The sequence below is a fragment of the Symphalangus syndactylus genome, chromosome 13 (genome assembly GCF_028878055.3).
Source record: "Symphalangus syndactylus isolate Jambi chromosome 13, NHGRI_mSymSyn1-v2.1_pri, whole genome shotgun sequence".
NCBI lineage: Eukaryota > Metazoa > Chordata > Mammalia > Primates > Hylobatidae > Symphalangus > Symphalangus syndactylus.
The window spans coordinates 81,138,259-81,161,075 of record NC_072435.2 but is presented as its reverse complement, the minus strand read 5'-3'; the positions used below and the strand labels follow the sequence as shown (position 1 = coordinate 81,161,075).

Below are 22,817 nucleotides of genomic sequence, written 5' to 3'. Positions count from 1 at the left end.
GCTGGGACTACAGGCGCCCACCACCACACCTGGCTAATTTTTGTATTTTTAGTAGAGACGAGGGTTCACCATGTTGGCCAGGATGGTCTCGATTTCTTGACCTCGTGATCCGCCCGCCTCGGCAGAAGTGCTGGGATTACAGACGTGAGCCACCGCGCCCGGCCAGTTTTATAGTTCCATTTTAAAATGCTTTAAAAAATTCAGTTTTAAACTGCTTTAAACTGTGTATGATGAGCCACCGGATTGCAAGAAAATCAATTATTGAATATTGTATTGATAGATAAGCTTGTATATTGATAATACATTGATGTAGTTGATATATATTGTCTTATGTTTTTATACCACAAAAGCATATTTTCTCAGTAGGTTCAAATCGAACTCAGATACTATATTTTGTTTTCGGAAAAAAACTTACTAAAATATATTGATTATTATATTAGATTTACTAGAGAGTTCATCAGTGGTCCGACTCAATTCTAATTCATTTATCTAAACTTATTTTGCTCCACTTATTAGCTGAGGGTAGCATTGAACAAACACTTAATCTCTTGTACCTCAGTTTTCTAATCTGTAACATTGGTTTGATAATACAACCTATTTGATATGGTTGTAATGAAAAATGAATTTATATGCATAAAGCATTTACAACAATTGCTGACATTTACTAAGCATACAATATATATGAGTTATTATTATCCAATGTATCTTTTGCCTATCCTCAGCTGATCTTTAGTTATCTTACTATTTTTTAAGTAGCTGTTCCTCAGCTACCATGCCCACATTAATCATGTTAAGGCACAATTTGAATAGGTCTCCTTTACAGACAAGATCTAAATTACCACCTTCATCCCACATTAAATCTCTTGAAGCTGTTTCTACAAAGGGTTATGGAAGTTGTGAATGAATTGAAGGTATTGAGGACAACTTCTATGTCTTTTTTATTATTTATTAAAGACTACTTAACTTTATTGTTGTTTTTCTTCTCTGAAATTGTATAGTACATTTGTACAAAGCATATCTTATGATTTCTAGTAATGCTTAGTGTGGTCTTGAATTTAAAAAATTTATTTCTCTAAACATGTATTTTTTTCTTTCCAGCTATATGACAATTTTCTGAATATAAAGATCATTTTATCTTCCATTTCTTTTATACCCTTAACACTGAATCGTATTTGTTAAAACTGAAGTTCCATTAACAAATACATGTTGAAACAAATTATAATAATTTATATACTATAATTTAAAATGAACAATGTGTTTGGAGGTAACCTAGAATAAATGCAATTTGCTTATATAAAAATTTTTATTAAAAATTGTACATTTAACCATTTATTCTTACCCAATTTTGCCTCTAAATTTCTGCAAAGACAACCAGCCATATTATACAAAAGATATATTTTTCTCTTACATAGTCGTAATAAAGCTAAGTTAATTTATTAGGTAAAACAATTGTAGTTGTACTCTAATAACTGATTCTTGGGACAAGATAGTATTGAATTTAAAAGCATGACCTTTTAGTTTGAAAATGGCTGTGACATTGTATTTGACCCTTTAACATCTAAATGGATTATTCATGGCATCTTAAAACATTTTAAAGTTCATAATTGGTACAGAGCTGGGTTTGCAAACTCAAATACAAATTTACAATTTCTGGAACAGGGATTAATTTAGTAAATTGTTCTTTATAAATAAACACATCTTTATTATCTAATGTATTATATGCTTTTATTCAAAGTAGTGTGAATTTCTATACATTCTATACATTTGAGCCTGAGATAAATATACTGAAATATAGTATCTTGTCTTCTTATTGTTTTATAGCTCCCATTCCTAACTCTATTTCCAAACTTGGCATCTCTGAGTTATTCTGTCTCCAAGTTTTGTTTGCTGGCATGTTTTTAATATGAATGCCATATACAGTGAGATGCTGAGGTTTTCAGTAGGCTGGACCTCATTCTCCATAAGACTCAGTAACTTATTTGCATAAGATGTTCTGTCTAGAAAGGATTTTCATAACTGGCTTAGTCATTTATATTTTTCATAAAAAGTTTAATTTTTATGGAAAGTTATTAAAATCTGTGCTTCCTTCTGTGTCAGATTCTCTGATGAGAAATCAATATTTTTCTCTGTATTATTATTCCATACTGCGTATGTCAGAATATCAAACACATATAGGTGAATAATATTTTGTACTAATTCTGGTTTTGTTTCATGCCTATGACTTTAAATTGTGTAATGATATTAGGGTAAAATCAGCTTCTATCTACTGAGGATTATATTATTATAAATGTACTGATATTTAACTGAAATTTTGAAGGGAATTATGTGTACTATGTTTTAAGAAAATATTAGAAAGATAATCCCCATTTCTCTATGGAAAGAAAATTTTGGCTGAAAACATTTATTTACCTTCTACAGCATGAAAAAAATCAGGCTATGACACTATCTTAGCTTAGCCAAATACTGATAAAATGTAGAATGTTAGTAACCATTGCTTTTTTTTTTTTTTTAACTTTTAAGTTCAGGGGTACCAGTGCAGGTTTGTTACATAGCTAAACGTGTGTCATGGAGGTTTGTTATACAGATTATCCCCTCACCCAGGTATTAAGCCTAGTACCCATTAGTTATTTTGCCTGAACCTCTCCCTCCTCCTACCCTCTACCCTCTGAAAGGCCCCAGTGTGTGTTGTTGCCCTCTGTATGTCCATGTGTTCTCATCATTTATCTCCCACTTATAAGTGAGAACATGTGAGTACTTGGTTTTCTGTTTCTATGTTAGTTTGCCAAGGATAATGGACTCCATTTCTATTCATATCCTTGTAAGGACATGGTCTCATTCTTCTATAGCTGCATAGTATTTCGTGGTGTATATGAACCATATTTTCTTTATCCAGTCTACTATTGATGGGCATTTAGGTTGATTCCATGTCTTTGCTATTGTGAATAGTGCTGCAATGAACATATGTGTGTGTACATGCATTTTTATATCTAGCCTCTATAAGGAACTTAAACAAATTTACAAGAAAAAAACAAACAATCCCATAAAAAAGTGGGCCAATGACACGAACAGGTACTTTTGAAATGAAGACATACATGCAACCAACTATCATATGAAAAGAAGGTCGACATCACTGATCATTAGAGAAATGCAAATCAAAACAACGAGATACCATCTCACTCCAGTCAGAATGGCTATTATTAAAAACAAAAATCAAAAATAACAGATGCTGGCAAGGTTGTGGAGAGAAAGGAATGTTTATACACTGTTGGTAGAAGTGTAAATTAGTTCAGTCATTGTGGAAGACAGTGTGGCAATTCCTCAAAGACCTAAATTCAGAAATACCATTAGACTCAGCAATCCCATTACTGGGTATATACCCAAAGGAGTAACCATTGCTTTATATTCAGCAATCAGAAAGCACAAATAACCATATTTTTGTTTAGAATAATGCATGCCACCAATTCACATGAATAGTGATGACTTTGTGACCATATTAGATTCCAGAATGTCTTCTGGACAACAAAAGCAAAATATTATATTCAGTTTAATTTTATTGCTAAGCTATTTTTTAAGGCTGTCCCTGACTTATTTAGACCTGTCTTTTTTTTGCCTACAACTCCCCTAAACCAGAGGTTTTTGTTTTTTTCTCTCTCTCTCTCATTTCCTACAGTTGTGTGTGGTGGGGTTTCCCTTTCACCTTGTAAAGACTGCAAATAATTTCTTGACCACCTCTTTCCTTAACATTTGAGTGCCTAGAAATCTTCCTTCCTAATTCTGATCTTTGTTTGTCCCTTCTGTCCAGGAAAGAAATAACTTCAAGGAAGGCATATAAGAGAATTGCAATAACCCGTTTTGCTGACTCACAGCCCTACCACAACCATCACTGCATGGGTCTCCACCATTCCGAGTATGTCATGTCATCCACATACCTTCTTTTTATCCCATAGCTCATTTCCCATATATAGTGGCCATATATTCAACACAATTTCTTAATCAAGAAGAAAAATTTACAAGGTTTTGAATGGAAGCCTTTCCATGAACTAAAATTAATCTTATTCCTTAGAACCACCTCTGGAGTTAACAAAGGGAGGCCCAGTTGGGTAGAAGTAATTATAGCAAGCATAAAAGTTGATGATGGGATGAAAAGGAGCGAAAAAAAAGTCCTATTCATATTTCGTTAAATAGAATGCCACCTTTCATCATATGTTTTGGACTACTTGAGATTGGTGGGTCTCCCTGGCTTGTTATTTTTGCTTTAATAAATTTTACTCTTAGATTCCCTAGAAGTGGTAAGAAAAAGGGGTAAAAGGGGAGCTATGATGAAAGTATGTTTTATTTTAAATCTGGAACAGGGCTTCTCAACAGTGCCACTATTGACATTTCAGGCCAAATAATTATTTGATATGAGAAACTGTCTTGTGCATTGTAGGATATTTATCTTCCTGGCTTCTACCCACTGGATACATACTGTTTTGTTTTAAATCTGGAACAGGGTGTGTCAACAGTGCCACCTGATGTGAAAACCAAAAATGTCTCTACACGTTGTCACATGTCTCCTGGGGGCAAATCACCCTTGGTAGGGAACCACTGAGATAAATTTCAGTTTAAAGAATAAACAATGGTAATAAGAAGGAAACAAAGACTAGTCTTTGGGAAGCTGGCCAGGACTCAGATATGCCCCCAAAGCTTCACAGGCCTTATCCTTCAATCTGATGGAAGTTTCCATCACGATCTCTAGGCATAGGTGCCACCAATAGCTTGAAACTGAAAAAGTCCAGACTCTGATTTTCAAGCACGAAGTCTTGTTCTGCAGAGACTAAAGCAATAAAAGCATTTCCCTTGGAATCACTCCTTTACACAGTATCTAAATTGTGTTAGTATTATACTTTCCAGGCTGGCCTAGGAAATAAAGAGTTGTTTCATATGTTCTATGGAAAAATACATTCAGAGTTCCAAATATTTTCCATAAATATTTACAGATTGCATCCTAGTGTTCATATAATGGGTTTTAGAAGCATATCTTATAATGTAATTATTCCTGATTAATAATATAATATTTTATTTATTCTTATTATTTTGAAAGCATTTGATATTCATCCTGCTAAGTTTGATATATAAAATTTCAGCCAGTTTAGTGTCTACTATACACTAGGCTTTGATTGACTTTCCAGACTCCAACTTTAGTGCCTTTTATTTTTGGATCACTGAATAAAGATTGCCAAATTTTATCCATTTAGCTTCATTTTTCTCTACCTCCACACTAAATTCCTTTTCTGTAAATACAAGTTTTGTTGAATCTCCAATTTGATGTTACAATATCATAGACAATATTTTATCTTAAAACTTCAAGATTTAAACTTAATTTATTTCTTGGTGCTTTGTGCTTCGTCAATTAAAGTATTTTCAAAAAATATTTGATTGTATGAATCTTGCCTTTTTATTGCAAGCCAGCTTATTTTAATTCAGTGTAATTTTTTGTGTTAATGCTAGTTATCAATGGAGAACTATTTTAAGCTCTTGCTTCATAATAGAGTCAATGTAAAAAGTGTCATATTCACTTTTTCACTAACATTTCACAGTGAATGTGGAAAAGTACCTCTGAGGCTAACACGTATTGTTGAAAGTTTCATGTAGTATATAAATCCTCTTGAATTTATGATGAAGATTTCTAAAAAGGCAAAACCTGAATAATGAAACTGATGTAGACGAATAACCAAGTATATATCTATCTTTTCAGTGAAATGTGCCTCATTAGCACAAATTTAATCAAAATCACAAAACTATAAATCGGGGAAGATTAAAAACATTCTTGGCTCATCTTTGATCCAAAGTGTATACTAATGATTTTTAAAATGCCTCTTATTTGGTTAAGAGTTATTTTATTTTGGTAGTGCTCATGCCAATAAAAAAACAGACTAGCTGAGACAGGTGAAAAAACATTGTGCATAGGTTAGAAAATATTTATAAAATAATATTGCTAACTACTATAGTAAGTTCAATAAGGCTACTGAATAAGAATATTAAAAACACTACACCATTCTCTGTATTAAATAATAATAGTGGTAATTTTATTGTCATTCCTGGTAACCTGTATTTATACAGTATATTTTCCACAATTTTCCAGTTCTATTACTCTTATTTTTATTTGCAGAAATATGCCAGACATCTATATTGCAGTATTGTAGTGAAGAATATATAGAATTAGAAAAAAAGATTTGGCTAAATTTTTAAAATCTGATAAAAACTAAGATAAAATCATAAATTTAAATTTTCAAGTCCAATCGTTCCTGCTATATATTTTTCAGAATATTTACAAATGAATCTCATCAATATTTCAGGGGCTATTAAATTAAAATGTACATTATAGCATTATGAACATTAAAAAATTTCTCTTGTGTATATATTAATAATTTTCAAACATACTATGTGATTATAAACTATCTTTAAAATAAACAGAAATATGCTAAGCAACAAAACAAAATATTTCTGTGAAAACCTTAGGATATATTTAATATTATCAAATTTAATAAGGTATCAAAAACACATATACAACTAAGAATAGTTATGTGCATAAGAAATTTCATAAATGTATACTACATATAGTTGTAGCATAATATATGCATATAATAGTGTAACAAAATCTTTTGAATGATGTTTTGAATTGCTTTTCATTCAATTTCCAATAACTAAAAAGATAATTGTGTGAAGTAGTTATGAAATGGTGGAAGTCATAGTTTAGACATGACTAAAAGAGCCTGTCCACCACTTTTCTCTTAATCATGCCTGTTTGTACTTGTCATAATTTGCTCAGTGCAGATTTAAAAGGATACAATTACATGGTAGGAACCATTCTTGAAATGGACAAACTAGTTCAAGCCAAGTCCAAACACAGCTATAATCATATTCAATTTTGAACATATAATTCATTGTACAACTTCTTACGTTTTATTGATTGTGATGTGTTTTAATCAGAACCAAAATGTGACATACCCTAATTAACATCGAGTAAGATGGTACTCTGAATTTTTATTTATTCATTGTTTTTCCTGCTTAAAGTGGACATCAGGTGAATTACCTTGGTATAAGTAATGGTGTAGATAACTGATTCAAATCTTTCTGACCATATAATTTATTAAAGAAAGTTCATGGATAATAAGCTATTAGGATGCTAAGTACTATACTTTGAGGCCATGATCCGATTGAATTCTGGCTTATGAAATTTTATATCTACTTTCAAATTGTGAAGATAACAGTTACCAAGTTCACCTAAAATTCGAAACCGAAACTGGCATGAATTAAGTGTGAGTGTGGTAGTTACTTTATTATGTTAAATGTACAATTTTTTGAGTAAATGCTTTTCCTCTATAATGTAACACAGGAGTAATACATTTGGAATGCCATAATCCAGGAAATCTCTATTTTATAACCAGTTAATTTAAACTAACCTACACTTGCAAACAATTATGGTATTCCTGTAGAGGTGCCCATCAGGATATCCACCTGTTAGTTACTCCCTTCCAGACTATCTAGTGAGGATCACTCTTGGAACCAACATCAATATCAATTTTATCATCTGCCTCCAGTCTCAGTCCGTATTCCTCTAGTATTCCAGAGTCAGATACAGGGGATTCTCTCAATGCTTGCCTTTATATTGAATGTTCAAGAAGATAATAGAATTAAAGGAAGGCAAAATTATACCTTACCTAAAAGCATTCAACCCAGGAGTTTAACTATAGTTGGTAAAACATTAATTTATGAGGAAAAGTGCATTGAGTTCCAAGTGTTAATTTAAAAATAACTATTGACATGTAATCAGTTCATATAAATTGGAAAATATTTGTAAGTGGGTAGTCTTAATGGCTATTGTAATCTACTTTCAGGGATTAGTTATAGGTTAAAGTATAAAGCCAGAGCTGGAAGGAAAACTCCTACTTTCTAGCTTTGTGACCTTAGGCAAGTGACTTTCCCTCTCCTTGCCTCAGTTCTGTCATCTATAAAATTGGGATAATATTAGTAATGCCCTATACCTGGGTTCTTAACTTCAGGGCTGTTGCAAGTCAAGAAACCACGAAAATAGAAATATCTTCATTGGATTGAAAATAGTAAATATCAATAAACATATTTCCAATGAACAGGAAAAAAATATTTGAGGTATTAAAAAGTATTGAGTGAGCAAGAGCAGAGTATGGTGAGCTGATAAGGAAAAAAAAGAAATAATAACAATCAAATTGGCAGTGGCATTGTTCGTCAATGAAACTAAAACACTGAGATAAGAATAGAAAATGGACATGAATCTTGCGATATGAGATTTTATAAATTAAAAACAGAATAAAGCAATGTTTATCTGCTCAGCCCCAACAAACACACACACAAAAAGCAAAGTAAAACAGAACAAATAACAATTTTACACATGCAATATATGTGTATATTTTACGCAATCCCCTGTTGCATTACAATCGGAGGTTATGTGTCTCAACTACTAGATTTGAATCCATTAGGTAAGAACTGTTTGTTACATGGTATTACATAACAAAGCTATCTAGTCTAAATTTGTATGTTTAACTTTTAGCTGTGTTTGCGTTTGTAGATATCATTATTTCTACTAAATAGTAAATTTGCGAAGATTGAGATGGGAACATTTTATTTAGACCCAGTTCGGCTGTTAAAATATTTATTTATATCAGACGACTAGATTTTCATGGGGCTGTGATCAAATGAAAACATTTATATCTATAAAGTAATGATTATTTAAGATTTCTAAACTGGTTTAATTTTGATGGATATTTATTCCATATCCTTTCTATATTTTTAAATTTTTTTAACTTTATGAAATGATGCTGAGGGTCATAAGTCTATGTCAGTCTAGCAACTGGGTGCTACTAATGTAACAGGAAATTTAGCACTAGAACCGCCAATAAACAAACAAAACGTTCCATTCTCAACCCTGGCACTGTTTCCCACAATAGGTGAGAAACATTTTCTTATAAATCACACATGTCTTTGTATCATACACATTTCCCATTACAGTGCCAGCCATAGAAGAGGTGCTTAACAAACATTTGTGGAATAAATGAATAGAAACTCAGCCGCAGCCACATTATAAAATAAATATGGTTTATTTTAAATAAATCCTAAGTCTGCTATAAAGTAGACTCTAGGCCTGGTGAAGCATATAATAGTTATGAATGATTTATTGCCTGAATTCAGTAATAGATGGTTATTATTTTTAAATGTGCTCAGAAGAAGTTTTAAAAATTGTTCTGTTTGCATGATTGTAAAATTTCCCTGAAATACTGAGAAATAGCTGACTGCAGAAAATAGGACATTTGGGGCAGATTTAAAAAAGAAAGAAAGAGGGTCGGGAGCCGTGGCTCACGCTTGTAATCCCAGCACTTTGGGAGGCCGAGGCGGGCGGATCACGAGGTCAGGAGATCGAGACCACGGTGAAACCCTGTCTCTACTAAAAATACAAAAAAAATCAGCCGGGCGTGGTGGCGGGCGCCTGTAGTCCCAGCTATTCGGAGAGGCTGAGGCAGGAGAATGGCATGAACCCGGGAGGCGGAGCTTGCAGTGAGCCGAGATCGCGCCACTGCACTCCAGCCTGGGTGACAGAGCCAGACTCCCTCTCAAAAAAAAAAAAAAAAAAAGAAAGAAAATGATAGTTTTGGTGCCAGTCAGATTGTGAGGTTATTAATAAGGCATTACTTTTTTAGTATGTAACATAGAACCAATATGCAGGATGATCATTAGTGTTCTTTCCATGTGAGGTGAAAACTGGCAGATCTCTAGAGGAGGCCACAATATACAAGAACTTGATCCTTCCAAAGCAGGAAGGATTCCAATTGGAATAGGGGTCATGGGGGTATTGGGGAATTGTCACATACATCATCTTCATCATCATCATCATCACCATCATCATCATCATCATCATTATTATTATTCTACTATTAAAAATGAATATGTGCTTAGTTTTAGAGTCTCCTTCAGAGCTCTAGTGTAGGGATAAAGAATTTACAGGTCTGCTACAGGAAATAGGGACTACTCTAAGGAGACAACAACACAGGTTTTTGGTTACATGAGAGTTTTGTCAGCTAAGGGAGATACCCAGGTCAGCCAGAAATCTTTTATTACTGCATCAACTATAAAACAAGATTTGACTAAAATTAAAAAGGCACAGAAGAGAACAATTTCTGCACACATTTGTTTATGGCTGCCTAGTGGAAAAGTTCTTCCTTGATCAATTGAGTGCTCTAATGGGGCACTGTGGTTCATTCTATCGGTATCAAAGACTAATTTAAGTTGTTGCTAAAAAAGTGGTTCATTTTATTTCCAAATTAATCCACATATCTAAATTATCAAACTTATAAATTTGTTTTTATAGTGTAGTGTTTAGAACTGCGGACTCTGGAGCCAGTTTTCTTGCTTATGTTTGAACCTTCATTGCACCGCTCACTGTGTGACCTCAGGCAAGCTACCAACACCTCTTGTGCCTCTCTTTCTTTATCTGTAAAATAGGGATAATATTTTTACCTTCCTTACAGAATGGTGACAATTAAATTACTTAGTACAAGCAAGAGATATGAACAGTGCCTGGAACATTTTAGATACTTTATGATTGATAGTTACTATCTTTAATGCTATTTATTTTGAACAGGATTTCTTTTAGAATTTAATCTTAAAACCAAAAAATAACATAAAACAAATTTGTCCTTAGTTTTAATGTAATAACTATTAGCATTATAAGGTTGATAATTATGACCACTATTTAATTTTGTTTTTACCATTATTTATAAAAGTTTACAGTAAATTTTGTAATTTAACATGCAATAAGTACATAGAATATTGTTTACTGCTTTACTGCTTTTCAAATATCCTAGTTGAAGTAAATTAACTCTACGTGGTATAAAAAAGTTTATACTAATTTTGGATATTGCATGTACATAATTAAAACATATTAAGGTAAGGACTTATTTAGAGCTGACTTGTGCTATATAGCCATAATACAGATGGTAGTTAGTATCACTTGCTTAAAGAACTTACTTGTTTTTGTTTAGAAAGTATTTGTGTCTTATTTCTCTACTAATCAAAATATGAAAGTAAGTTTGGTATTCTAATTTCTAACCTACACTTTTACTGCTTGCGATTATTAAATGATAAATTATAAACATTGTCAAATATCATACTTCAAAATATAATACTCAATATTGAGTCATTAAGTGCAAAATATTTCATAAGAGAATTATCACAACTCGGTGTGATTTTTTGAGTAATAAACTATAACATTTTACTTCCTCCATGTGAATACTTATATTTTCCTGGAAATTTTTTGTTAGGAGTTGGACCTAATCTTTAGTGTTACTTGGCATCCCTGATTTATCTTTCACTTTTAGTAATAACTTTTTTACTTCAGGTGAGTCAATAACCAAAGTATAAGAGTTACTTAATTTAAAATAAAGATAAAAACATAGAATTAATCACCATTCCTACCAACACATAAAGACTATAAATTCTAAATGTTAAATGATTATAGGAGCCAGGGAAATTTTCTTTGGTAAGTGGTTCCTGGAGTCATATCCTTTGAGTGCACTATATAAATAAAGTGACATATGATTTGACTTAACTTTCACAAGAAGCCAATTACTACTCAAAACTGTTATACCATCATAAATCACACTGTAGCATAATTAATTTCACGTCATTTGTTTCTTAGCATTCTTTTAAAGAGGCATTATGAAAGACACAGTCAACTTGATGTATAGTCATGATGGAAAGTATGATCCTAAAAATTTTCCAATAGGTATGATCCAGACATCATGGAATTTTTGCTTCTTTTACTACATGTGTCATTTTTTCTCCAGAGAACTGAAGTGTTTTTTCCCCCTTGACCTTCTATAGTACAGAGGAAAGTATTATCAAGCCCATATATACATGTATATTTACATAAATTCATGTGTGTGCCTCTCTGTGCTGGGTAGGGGGGATCTATCTGTCTAATCATCTATATCCCAACTCTGATTCTTTTATGATATCTGTATTGTTAAAACTCTAGTCCGGGAAATCATCTCTTTTCTAGACTGATGCAATAGGTTTCTTGCTTCTATTTTTTCTATTTTCCAGTCCATTTCACAAACAGAAGACAGACATGTGTAAAGCATAAATTAGCTTTACCTCTGCTTAAAACTTTCCAGTTGCTTTAGCTTAGGAAAGTGTTAGCTAACACTTTCTTTAGCTTCCCCCTTCTCTAAAGTAGGGGATGGAGCAAGGAGATGTTGCTTTTCTCCATCCCCTCTGTTGCCTATTATTTAATCTCTTCTTCCCACTAGCAGCAATTTCCACCTCTGCTATCCTCAGCTTTCAACTACATTCACGTTATTGCTGTCCCTAGATCCTTATACTTCTGCTCATTGTTCCTGGAATTCTTTCCTGAGAACTGTGATTGCCTCTTTTTGAAATTGATATCCCCATTCAAATGTCACCTCCTTGGGGAAGACTGTCCTAAGCACTTTAAGTAAAATAGACCGCCGTTCTTCCAGGTCGTTTTCTATTCCTTCACGCAGTTTAATTCTCTTCATAGCATTTACTGTGATTTGATATTACATTAGTTACATATTCATGTCAGCATTCTTGTCTTCTTTGTTCATTACTATATCCTTAGTATCTTCAGATGTGTCTGGCATATAGTTGGCATGAAATAAACAGTTGTTAATGAAAAAGAATGACGATTTTTCCATTTTGTATTATTTTTAACTGTATGATCTCACTATTGCTACCTATGCTTTAATTAAATTAGCCTCAGTTTTCTTGAATGAAAGTTTGCTCTTCCTAGAGCACACTAGGAAATAAAAAGATAATTAAGATTCTTTCCATGGTTTTTATATTTTTCTTACATTATATCTTCTGACTTTTTTTTTTTTTTTTTTGAGATGGAGTCTCACGTTGTTGCCCAGGCTGGAGTGCAGTGGCACAATCTCCACTCCTTGCAACCACCGCCTCCTCGATTAAAGCAATTCTCCTGCCTCAGCCTCCTGAGTAGCTGGAATTACAGGTGTCCATCACCACACCCGGATAATTTTTGTATTTTTAGTAGAGACGGGGTTTATCCATGTTGGCCAGGCTGGTCTCAAACTCCTGACCTCAGGTGATCCACCCGCCTTGGCCTGCGAAAGTGCTGGGATTACAGGTGTGAGCCACCACACCCAGCCAATCTTCTGACTCTTATTTTCGACTTAAAAATGCTTATCTCGGCCTGGCGCAGTGGCTCACGCCTGTAATCCCAGCACTTTGGGAGGCCAAGATGGGTGGATCACAAGGTCAGGAAATCGAGACCATCCTGGCTAACATGGTGAAACCCCGTCTTTACTAAAAATAAAAAAAATAAAAAAATAGCCGGGCGTGGTGGCGGGCGCCTGTAGTCTCAGCTACTCAGGAGGCTGAGGCAGGAGAATGGTGTGAACCCTGGAAGCAGAGCTTGCAGTGAGCTGAGATCGCACCACTGCACTCCAGCCTGGAAGACAGAAAAAAAAATGCCTCTCTCATTAAGGGTAAAAATCTAGAAAGCGTATTAATAATGTTAGACCATCTTTCTGAGTTTACACAGGCGATGACAGAAATATAATGTGCTTTTGTTTTTCTTTCAGATCTTCAACTAAAGACATGGATTCAGAAGAGAAGGAAATTGTGGTTTGGGTTTGCCAAGAAGAGAAGATTGTCTGTGGGCTGACTAAACGCACCACCTCTGCTGATGTCATCCAGGCTTTGCTTGAGGAACATGAGGCTAAGTTTGGAGAGAAACGATTTCTTCTGGGGAAGCCCAGTGATTACTGCATCGTAGAGAAGTGGAGAGGCTCCGAACGGGTTCTTCCTCCACTAACTAGAATCCTGAAGCTTTGGAAAGCGTGGGGAGATGAGCAGCCCAATATGCAATTTGTTTTGGTTAAAGCAGATGCTTTTCTTCCAGTTCCTTTGTGGCGGACAGCTGAAGCCAAATTAGTGCAAAACACAGAAAACCTGTGGGAGCTCAGCCCAGCAAACTACATGAAGACATTACCACCAGATAAACAAAAAAGAATAGTCAGAAAAACTTTCCGCAAACTGGCTAAAATTAAGCAGGACACAGTTTCTCATGATCGAGATAATATGGAGACGTTAGTTCATCTGATCATTTCCCAGGACCATACTATTCATCAGCAAGTCAAGAGAATGAAAGAGCTGGATCTGGAAATTGAAAAGTGTGAAGCTAAATTCCATCTTGATCGAGTAGAAAATGATGGGGAAAACTATGTTCAGGATGCGTATTTAATGCCCAGTTTCAGTGAAGTTCAGCAAAATCTAGACTTGCAGTATGAGGAAAACCAGACTCTGGAGGACCTGAGCGAAAGTGATGGAATTGAACAGCTGGAAGAACGACTAAAACATTACCGAATACTCATTGATAAGCTCTCTGCTGAAATAGAAAAGGAGGTAAAAAGTGTTTGCATTGATATAAATGAAGATGCAGAAGGGGAAGCTGCAAGTGAACTGGAAAGCTCTAATTTAGAGAGTGTTAAGTGTGATTTGGAGAAAAGCATGAAAGCTGGTTTGAAAATTCACTCTCATTTGAGTGGCATCCAGAAAGAGATTAAATACAGTGACTCATTGCTTCAGATGAAAGCAAAAGAATATGAACTCCTGGCCAAGGAATTCAATTCACTTCACATTAGCAACAAAGATGAGTGCCAGTTGAAGGAAAACAGAGCGAAGGAATCTGAGGTTCCCAGTAGCAATGGGGAGATTCTTCCCTTTACTCAAAGAGTATTTAGCAATTACACAAATGACACAGACTCGGACACTGGTATCAGTTCTAACCACAGTCAGGACTCTGAAACAACCGTAGGAGATGTGGTGCTGTTGTCAACATAGTTCCAATGGCTCCTTTCTGATCTGCTTTCATGTTTTAATGTTTGTTTAATTTAATAGGAAACCTCATTTTAAATATAACACTCTGAACAAAATGTAAATCATATTATAGTATTGAAAAGTTAATAAAAACTAGGTAAATGTGTTGTTTCTGATGTGAAATTTCCAAAGGGACTTTAATTATTACAAGTTCAAGCAATGAACTATTTATCACGAATGCAGCACAAATAGCTTGTCAGTGTAGAACACAGAAATAATTTGATGGGAATCATATGATAATCTTCCTTAGCGTCTGTGGAAAATGATTTACATAAACTTTAAAAGCAATCCTCAATATTAGACAGTCCAAATATTCAAACATGAAGAAGTAGAACTAAAATGTGCTGTAATATATATTTTTACAACACTGTATCATTGGAATTTTTAAATCTGTAAAGTATATGGGAGCTACTGTGTTGTAACTGCATTAATTCAAAGTTTGGTTCTTTTAATTGATCCTTTGATAATACAACGTATCATGTATATCACTTCCTGAACCCTTCTACCTGTTGAGGCCTATGAAACAGGCTGCTGTTGGGACATGTATAAATACTGGCAGGGAATCAGACAAGTATAGGGGTATAGATGAGGCAGGGCCAAGTGCTGTGTACGAGCAGCAATTTTTATAAAGAAGCCTAAATTTATTAAGAGCTATGTATGGGTGTTTGCTATCTGGCAATTCAGATCTCCTGACCAAACCCATGTTCATTCACTGAGTGAGGTATAGTGTGGGTTACAGAGAAAATCAATCATAGTGTTATTTGTTTATGTCCTATCTACAAAAGTTGCAGTGATGGAATTTGGAACCCTTCTGTGGATAAAATAGAATCTGCTATAATTATTAAGGTCTTATCTTGACTGACAATCATTATTATGGCCTACTATGCTTGTGTTTTAATTAGAAATTTGCTTTCTTCTCTCTCCCTTCTTTGCTTACTTTCTTCTTATTTGCCTTCCTGTCTGCCTTACTTCCTCTTTTTTCCTGCCTTCATCTCTCCTTCTCCCATCTTCTATTTTTCCTTTTCTTCCTTCCTGCCAATGAACACGTGATGCAATCATAATGAAATAATTATTTTTTATTGTACTGTTAACTGAATACTGCTGCAGTTTATTTTTTATTTAGCTGATATCTTTCCTGTGTGTCAGTGCACATGGAAGTAGAAATATTATTTTACTTAGTTTTAATATGTGGACATTGGTTAAGGGTCCCAATCTTTCTCATTTCTTTTATTCTTATGCATACTTTAATGCAGGTTTTAACTCAGTTTTCTTATTGTTTTACTTTCAAAATTTGAAAAGTATTTAATTTTTTAAAGCAATTTTATTGTTAACTCATTTTTAAAAAATCTATTGTTCCTTAAATTTTCTTAACATATCTGTTTGTTCCTGCCTTCTCCTGTCTTTTAACTCATCTTTGGGGAGACATTTAGAATTTTCTGATTGTTTCAGTTTCGTGAGCATTTATACTATCATTTATTGTACCAAAATAGATATTTTCAGGTCTTATTTCAAGTTGGCTGGTAAGAAAAATAGAAATTTCCATTCCATGGAAAAACACAGTGATAAAGAGTAATAATTCTGACATCAGTTATATTTTTTTAAAAAAGATAAAATTGAATAGTCATCTGTGAAAGGAAAGTTCACCTGCCTAAGAGTCCATAAAATTATTAAACAATATAAGCCACTGACATATTCATTGTTCACTAATGGGAATCAAATTCAGAAGATCATCATAAATGATAAACCAATTGTAACATTTTCCTACAGTGGAAGTCATCTCTTTGAATTATTCTTATCTTTAGTGAGAAAATAATGAAAGAACATGCTTATCTATTTGATTAATTATCTGAATTCAAAAGACGTTCTGATAAGAAGTAGGCCTGGAGAGATAATTTCATCTTAGAAACTTTGAATTAACTTCTGCTTTTATACAGTTAAGCACAGTAATGCATTTAAGGCTCAATTCTTCTACGTTTTACAGTAAATAATGTTTGCAAGTCTCAGAAAGCAGTACCATTGCTTTTTAAATTCATTTCAGAATTTCCATTTGCTCATTAGTTACACAAATGTATTTGTAGTTTTGATCATTACAATCATTAAGTTTTAATCCTTCATCAGCTACCATGGTGAACCTCTTAGTTTACAGTGATATGTTAATATATTAACACAAATAGAAGTACTGAAATACAGTGCCCTCATGTCTGGATACTGAATTATTTGTTATTAAATTAAGTGAGAATTAGAATTATAAGTATAGAACTTGATAGAAAGTGTAATGTTATTATCTATAGAAACGTTAAAGTATAAGTTCTTGAGTAACCTGACAGGTTAACTATGAAATTGCTATGTGCAGCTAGAAGAAACAAACCAAAGCTGACTATCCTTAATTTCTGTAACAGGACCTAGATTCATCCTTGTTCATCCTTTCACTTGGAATTCTCCTTTTTCTCCTTCTGCAATGCTCTGAAATCTTATCCTTTCCACAGTCTTTTTAATGTGCTAGCTCTTCTATGATATATGTTTGTTCCATTCGATTAGTTGGAATCTCATCTCTGAACCCAGAAATGTTTTAGAGGTACTTCTCATAAGAAGCATTTTTATTCTGGCTTAGGCCATATATATTTATGCACTTACCTAATTCCCCTCCTTCAATGAATTCTTTTTTTTTTTTTTTTTTCTAAGACGGAGTCTCACTCTGTCTCCCAGGCTGGAGTGCAGTGGTGCGATCTCACCTCACTGCAAGCTCCACTTCCAGGGTTCACACCATTCTCCTGCCTCAGCCTCCCGAGTAGCTGGGACTACAGGCACCCACCACCACGCCCAGCTATTTTTTTTTACTTTTTATTTTTAGTAGAGACGGGCTTTCACCGTGTTAGCCAGGATGGTCTCGATCTCCTGACCTTGTGATACACCCGTCTCGGCCTCCCAAAGTGCTGGGATTACAGGCGTGAGCCACCTTGCCCAGCCAATGAATTCTTATTATATTACTTTATCATCTGTCTTGTTAGCCTTACTCTTTCCTATTAACTTCTTTGCCCCCTGCTCCCTTTTTGAATTGAGTGGCTAAATTTTAGAGGTTTGTAGCTTTTGTGTGTGTGTGTGTGTGTGTGTGTGTGTTTTATAGATGGTAAATGATGTTGTACATTTTGTATATGAATGAATACGTATTTTAGCAGATTTAAAACATTAACAGTAATTGACCTTATAAATTTTGGGAAAGAAAAATTAAATCTTCATGCTACTATGATGTTTTTAAACGTGGCATCGATTTTTATTTTTAATTAATAGTATTACTGACTTAATAAAGCCCAAATGTTGTCTCTTTTAGCTGATTTAATGGTTATATTATAGAATTTTTTATTTCATTGTGTGCTTATGAGAAAAAAACATATTTTAGAGTTGGGTTTTAAATGGTAGACACAGAAAGTAACTTTAAAATATCCTAAACAAAAATCTATTTCATTTTTCTTCTTAAGTAAAATAACAACACCTCATTAGTGTGCAGAAGCTATTCTAATCCATTGAAATTTTATTTTTATATTTATTTAAATATCTACTGTACATGACAAAATATATTTCTGTGGCTGCCTTTTATAATTATTTTCCAAGTAGACGTAATGTTCTATTTAAAACATATTTTTCTAGTGACAAAGAAATACATTTTATCCTGATATATAGTTTTTAAATATTAGGCTATTTCTTTTCATACTGCCTGATTGGTTGAATAAACATGATGTGACAAATATCAAGTATATATCATTTTATCATGTTGTAACTGATCCAAAATAATAAAAGAAATAATTATACCTTTCATGTGATATTGTTTTGGGTGGTCTTTTATTTGGCTATATTAAAAATAAATCTTCTTTCAGGTTGAATTATATAATTGCTATCCTTTTTTTTTTTCTTTTTTTTTGAGACAGAGTCTAGCTTTGTCACTCAGGCTGGAGTGCAGTGGTGCGATCTCGGCTCACTGCAACCTCCACCTCCCGGGTTGAGTTCAAGCAATTGTCGAGTCTCAGCCTCCTGAGTAGCTGAGGCTACAGGCACCCACTACCATGCTTGGCTAATTTCTTTTGTATTTTAGTAGAGACGGGGTTTCACCATGTTGCCCAAGATGGTCTCGAACTCCTGAGCTCAGGCAATTTGCCCCCTCGACCTTCTAAACTGCTAGGATCACAGGCATGAGCCACCGCACCCGACCATGAATTATATAATTGCTAATCTAATGCACAATTTATTTTAAGATTAGTTATTTCATGAAAATATAAATATATAGCAAGTAAGATTGAACAAAACTATCTATTAGGTTTTATACATATTTGTTCCAATTTATTGTGGAAGAATATGCAGACTCTTCCTCATACTTTTCTTACATAACTCCTTACTCATTCTGGCCGGGCACGGTGGCTCACGCTTGTAATCCCAGCACTTTGGGAGGCCGAGGCGGGCGGATCACGAAGTCAGGAGATCGAGACCACGGTGAAACCCCGTTTCTACTAAAAATACAAAAAATTAGCCGGGCGTGGTGGCGGGCGCCTGTAGTCCCAGCTACTTGGGAGGCTGAGGCAGGAGAATGGCGTGAACCCGGGAGGCGGAGCTTGCAGTGAGCCGAGATTGCGCCACTGCACTCCAGCCTGGACGACAGAGCGAGACTCCGTCTCAAAAAAATAAATAAATAAAAAAAATAACTCCTTACTCATTCTGAGATGTGGTTATTCTGGAGATGGCCCTATATTGTTCATATAGAGATTCCTTACTCTGTTTGATAGCAGCAGGGAAACTCATTGTATCAATTATAATAATTTATTTAACTAATCCGCTCCTTATGGGCATTTAGATGTTTTCTGATAGTTTACTATTATAAACAACGTCATTCTATCAATGCATTTCTGTAAGACTAGATTGCCAGATGTAGGAATATTGGCTTAAAGGGTAACAAAGGCATTTTCAAATTTAACAAACATTGACAATTGATCTTTATAAAAATTAATCTTTTACTACCCAAGTTGTTAATGTACTCTTCCCATGCAGAGTATGCTAATTGTCTTTTAATTTGTTTATCTTAAAGCAAAAAATTAAGTTATATAGTTTAATGTATGGATAAGTAACTCATGAAGTGTTTTTTGGTCATTTTTAACAGGCCTTCACATTGCATGATAATTTTTTAAATAATTTTTGAAATAATTTCTCTGATGCTTCGTTAGAGTGCATTCGTGCTTTAGTTGTAAACTTTCAACCATCTGAAATTAAGTTAGTTGCATGCCTAAAAGTAGGGAGATAATTGACTCTTGTTTAGGTAATTACAAGTTATTCCACATTATTTGCCAAATAACGTTGTGCCACTGTTTTTAAATACCCCCTTCATTGTGAACCAAATTCTGGTACATATTTTGAATCTATTTTTGGACTTTTTCTACCATCCCATTGATTTGGCCATGGATTCACGTTCAAGATCTACATGATTTGAATTATTGTGACTTTATAATCTTTTTAAGATTTGGTATATTTTAATTATTTATATATTCCTATTAGTCGTTTGTTTTAAAATTTTTTCCTGTTCTTTATAAATTTTGCAATATTTATAATCATCTTGCACAGCTACAAAAATAGTCTGTTGGCATTTCAAATTGAGAGCATGCTAAATTTATATATACATTTAGGGAAAACTGACTACTTTAATATTGAGACTTACTGTCTGAGAGCCTTATGTGTTTCCTTTTGTTCAAGTCTTCAATTGTGTCCCTCAGCAGGATTTAAAACTTTATTCTCTTCTTGCACGAGCAATATAAGATTTATTTCTGAATTTCATACCTTTTGTGTTACTGTCATAAATTAGTTTGTCTCTCCTCATTAAATTATTCAACTGATAATTATCTTCATCCAAGTTAAAATTTGGAAATTTCCTACTGATTCCTTGTTTTAAGCCCTCACTTCAGAACTATATTTTATCCACTGAATTCAATAACTTCACTGAATACAGTGGATTAATAGTACATTAATTCTTTACAGTGCATTCATGCTTTAGTTTTAAACTTTCAACCACATATTCAAATGATTCTTACTCTCATGCATGTAGACTTTCTTTCTTACATTATTTTGTATACCAGCAAAGTGAATTGAGAAAGTTAGGAAATTCTCTGAAATTTCAAACAAACAACTATCCTTACCCTAGAAAAACAAATTAACTGACTAACAAAATTAAGATCAAAACACATTTGAATGCAAAGAAGTCTAAGATTTTTACTAATTTGCATAGGATAGAGCACCTAAATTTAGCTAGTAATATTTGTAATGGCCATGACATAAATAAAAATAGAATGTCTATTAACATTGTATCATTGGTCCACTTAGGAAGTTTATGAGGCTACGAAATGAATGTTTGCATAAGAAAAATGCTTAACCTGCAGAGTTTCTCAGCTGTGGCATTATCGGCATTTTGGCAGGAGAGTTTTTTGTCTGCTAGACTCTCCCATTAACTGAAAAACATTTAGCACACCAGGATGCCTCCTGCAAAATGGCATGGTACCGCTATATACTGGGACAAGCAAAATTGTCTTCCTCTAACCCCTCGTCTCACCCCTAATGCTTCCAAGCATTCCCTAGAGGCTAGTGTTGTCCTTGGTTGCAAATAATGAAGTCATATGGGAGTTCAATTATGGTTATAATAAAATACCACTTTTCTTTTAAAAATAAAATTAAAAGAAGAATCAATGACATGAGCTTGTTATATTAAGTACAAATGCACAGAACAGTCTGCTTAAAAGAGAGGAAGGAGGGCCTTGGTAGATCAAGCCCAATAATAATTTATGAGACTGAGACATAAGCATAAAGATGGGAGACAATTTAGGTTTTTTCTTGAATGATGATTGACATCATCCTCATTTGCCAGGAATTCAGCAGCCCAAGTTGATTTCAAAGTCTACAGAATCTTGTTAATATGCTTCCATAGGTATGGTGCTTCAGAAAGTGCTAATCAAATTATCAGATATTGAAACAGTTGTCTCAGCACAAGTATTCTATAATTTCTGCTACGATGAAATAAAAGTACCAAAAGACTCAATGTGGGAAGAAAATTTTTCTTCAGTTTTGTTTAATTCATATCTATAGGGGTAGTTAATGATAAATTAAAACACTAATTATTATTCTGAGATGAGAAAATGTTACTTACAATTTACTACTTAAAAATTCAAGCAATGGCCAAACAGAAAAGAAAAAGATAGACTAGAGATTAGAGAACAAGTAGCAGTCATAAATACTAAATACATCTGTAAGGCCAGGTGTTGTGGTTCACACCTGTAATCCCAGTGCTTTGGGAGTCTGAGGCAGGAGGATTGCTTGAGGCCAGGAGTTTGAGACCAGTCAGGCCAACATAGAGAGACCCTGTCTCTACAAAACAAACAAAAAATCAAGACTAAATATGTCTATAATGGCTCTGGTCTGTAAGTATCAGAATTTTAGGTATTTAGTTCTCATTTTCTCAGCATTGTTAGAGTTTATGCATTTCTATCATGTAACAGCCCCACCATTCCTATTATTGAAGAACTTTCCATTTGAAAATAAAATGAATGAAATGGTCTTCCTTGATAAATAAACCCCTAGATTTATTTACGGCAATTGGTGTAACATATTGGAAAGTAATTTGGAAATAATAGTATAGATCAAGAATTCACAGCTTTCTATCAGCATTCCTACAGTTCATAATAAGTAGAGAGAAAATATTCCAAAATTTGTGAAAACATATATGCATGAAAGTATTTGTCTTAGCTTTATGCATAACAGCAAATTAAAATCCTGATAATAGAGGAAGTGTTGAGTAGGTTCTCGGGTATTATTAGAGTAGGTTCTCGGGTATTATTAGAGTAAGTTCAGATTACTGAAAT

The 22,817-nt window shown here is 33.8% G+C and overlaps 1 protein-coding gene across 1 annotated transcript in view; it reads left to right on the top strand.

Moving 5' to 3' along the window:
- The window catches only part of RASSF9 (Ras association domain family member 9), a 32,720-nt gene extending 17,822 nt beyond the window's left edge, over window positions 1-14,898 (top strand). Inside the window, exon 2 of the mRNA XM_055239531.2 lies at window positions 13,638-14,898. Within this exon, the coding sequence (XP_055095506.1) occupies window positions 13,638-14,898 (1,261 nt within the window). The remainder of the gene's footprint in view (window positions 1-13,637) is intronic.
- Window positions 14,899-22,817: the final 7,919 nt, after the last annotated feature.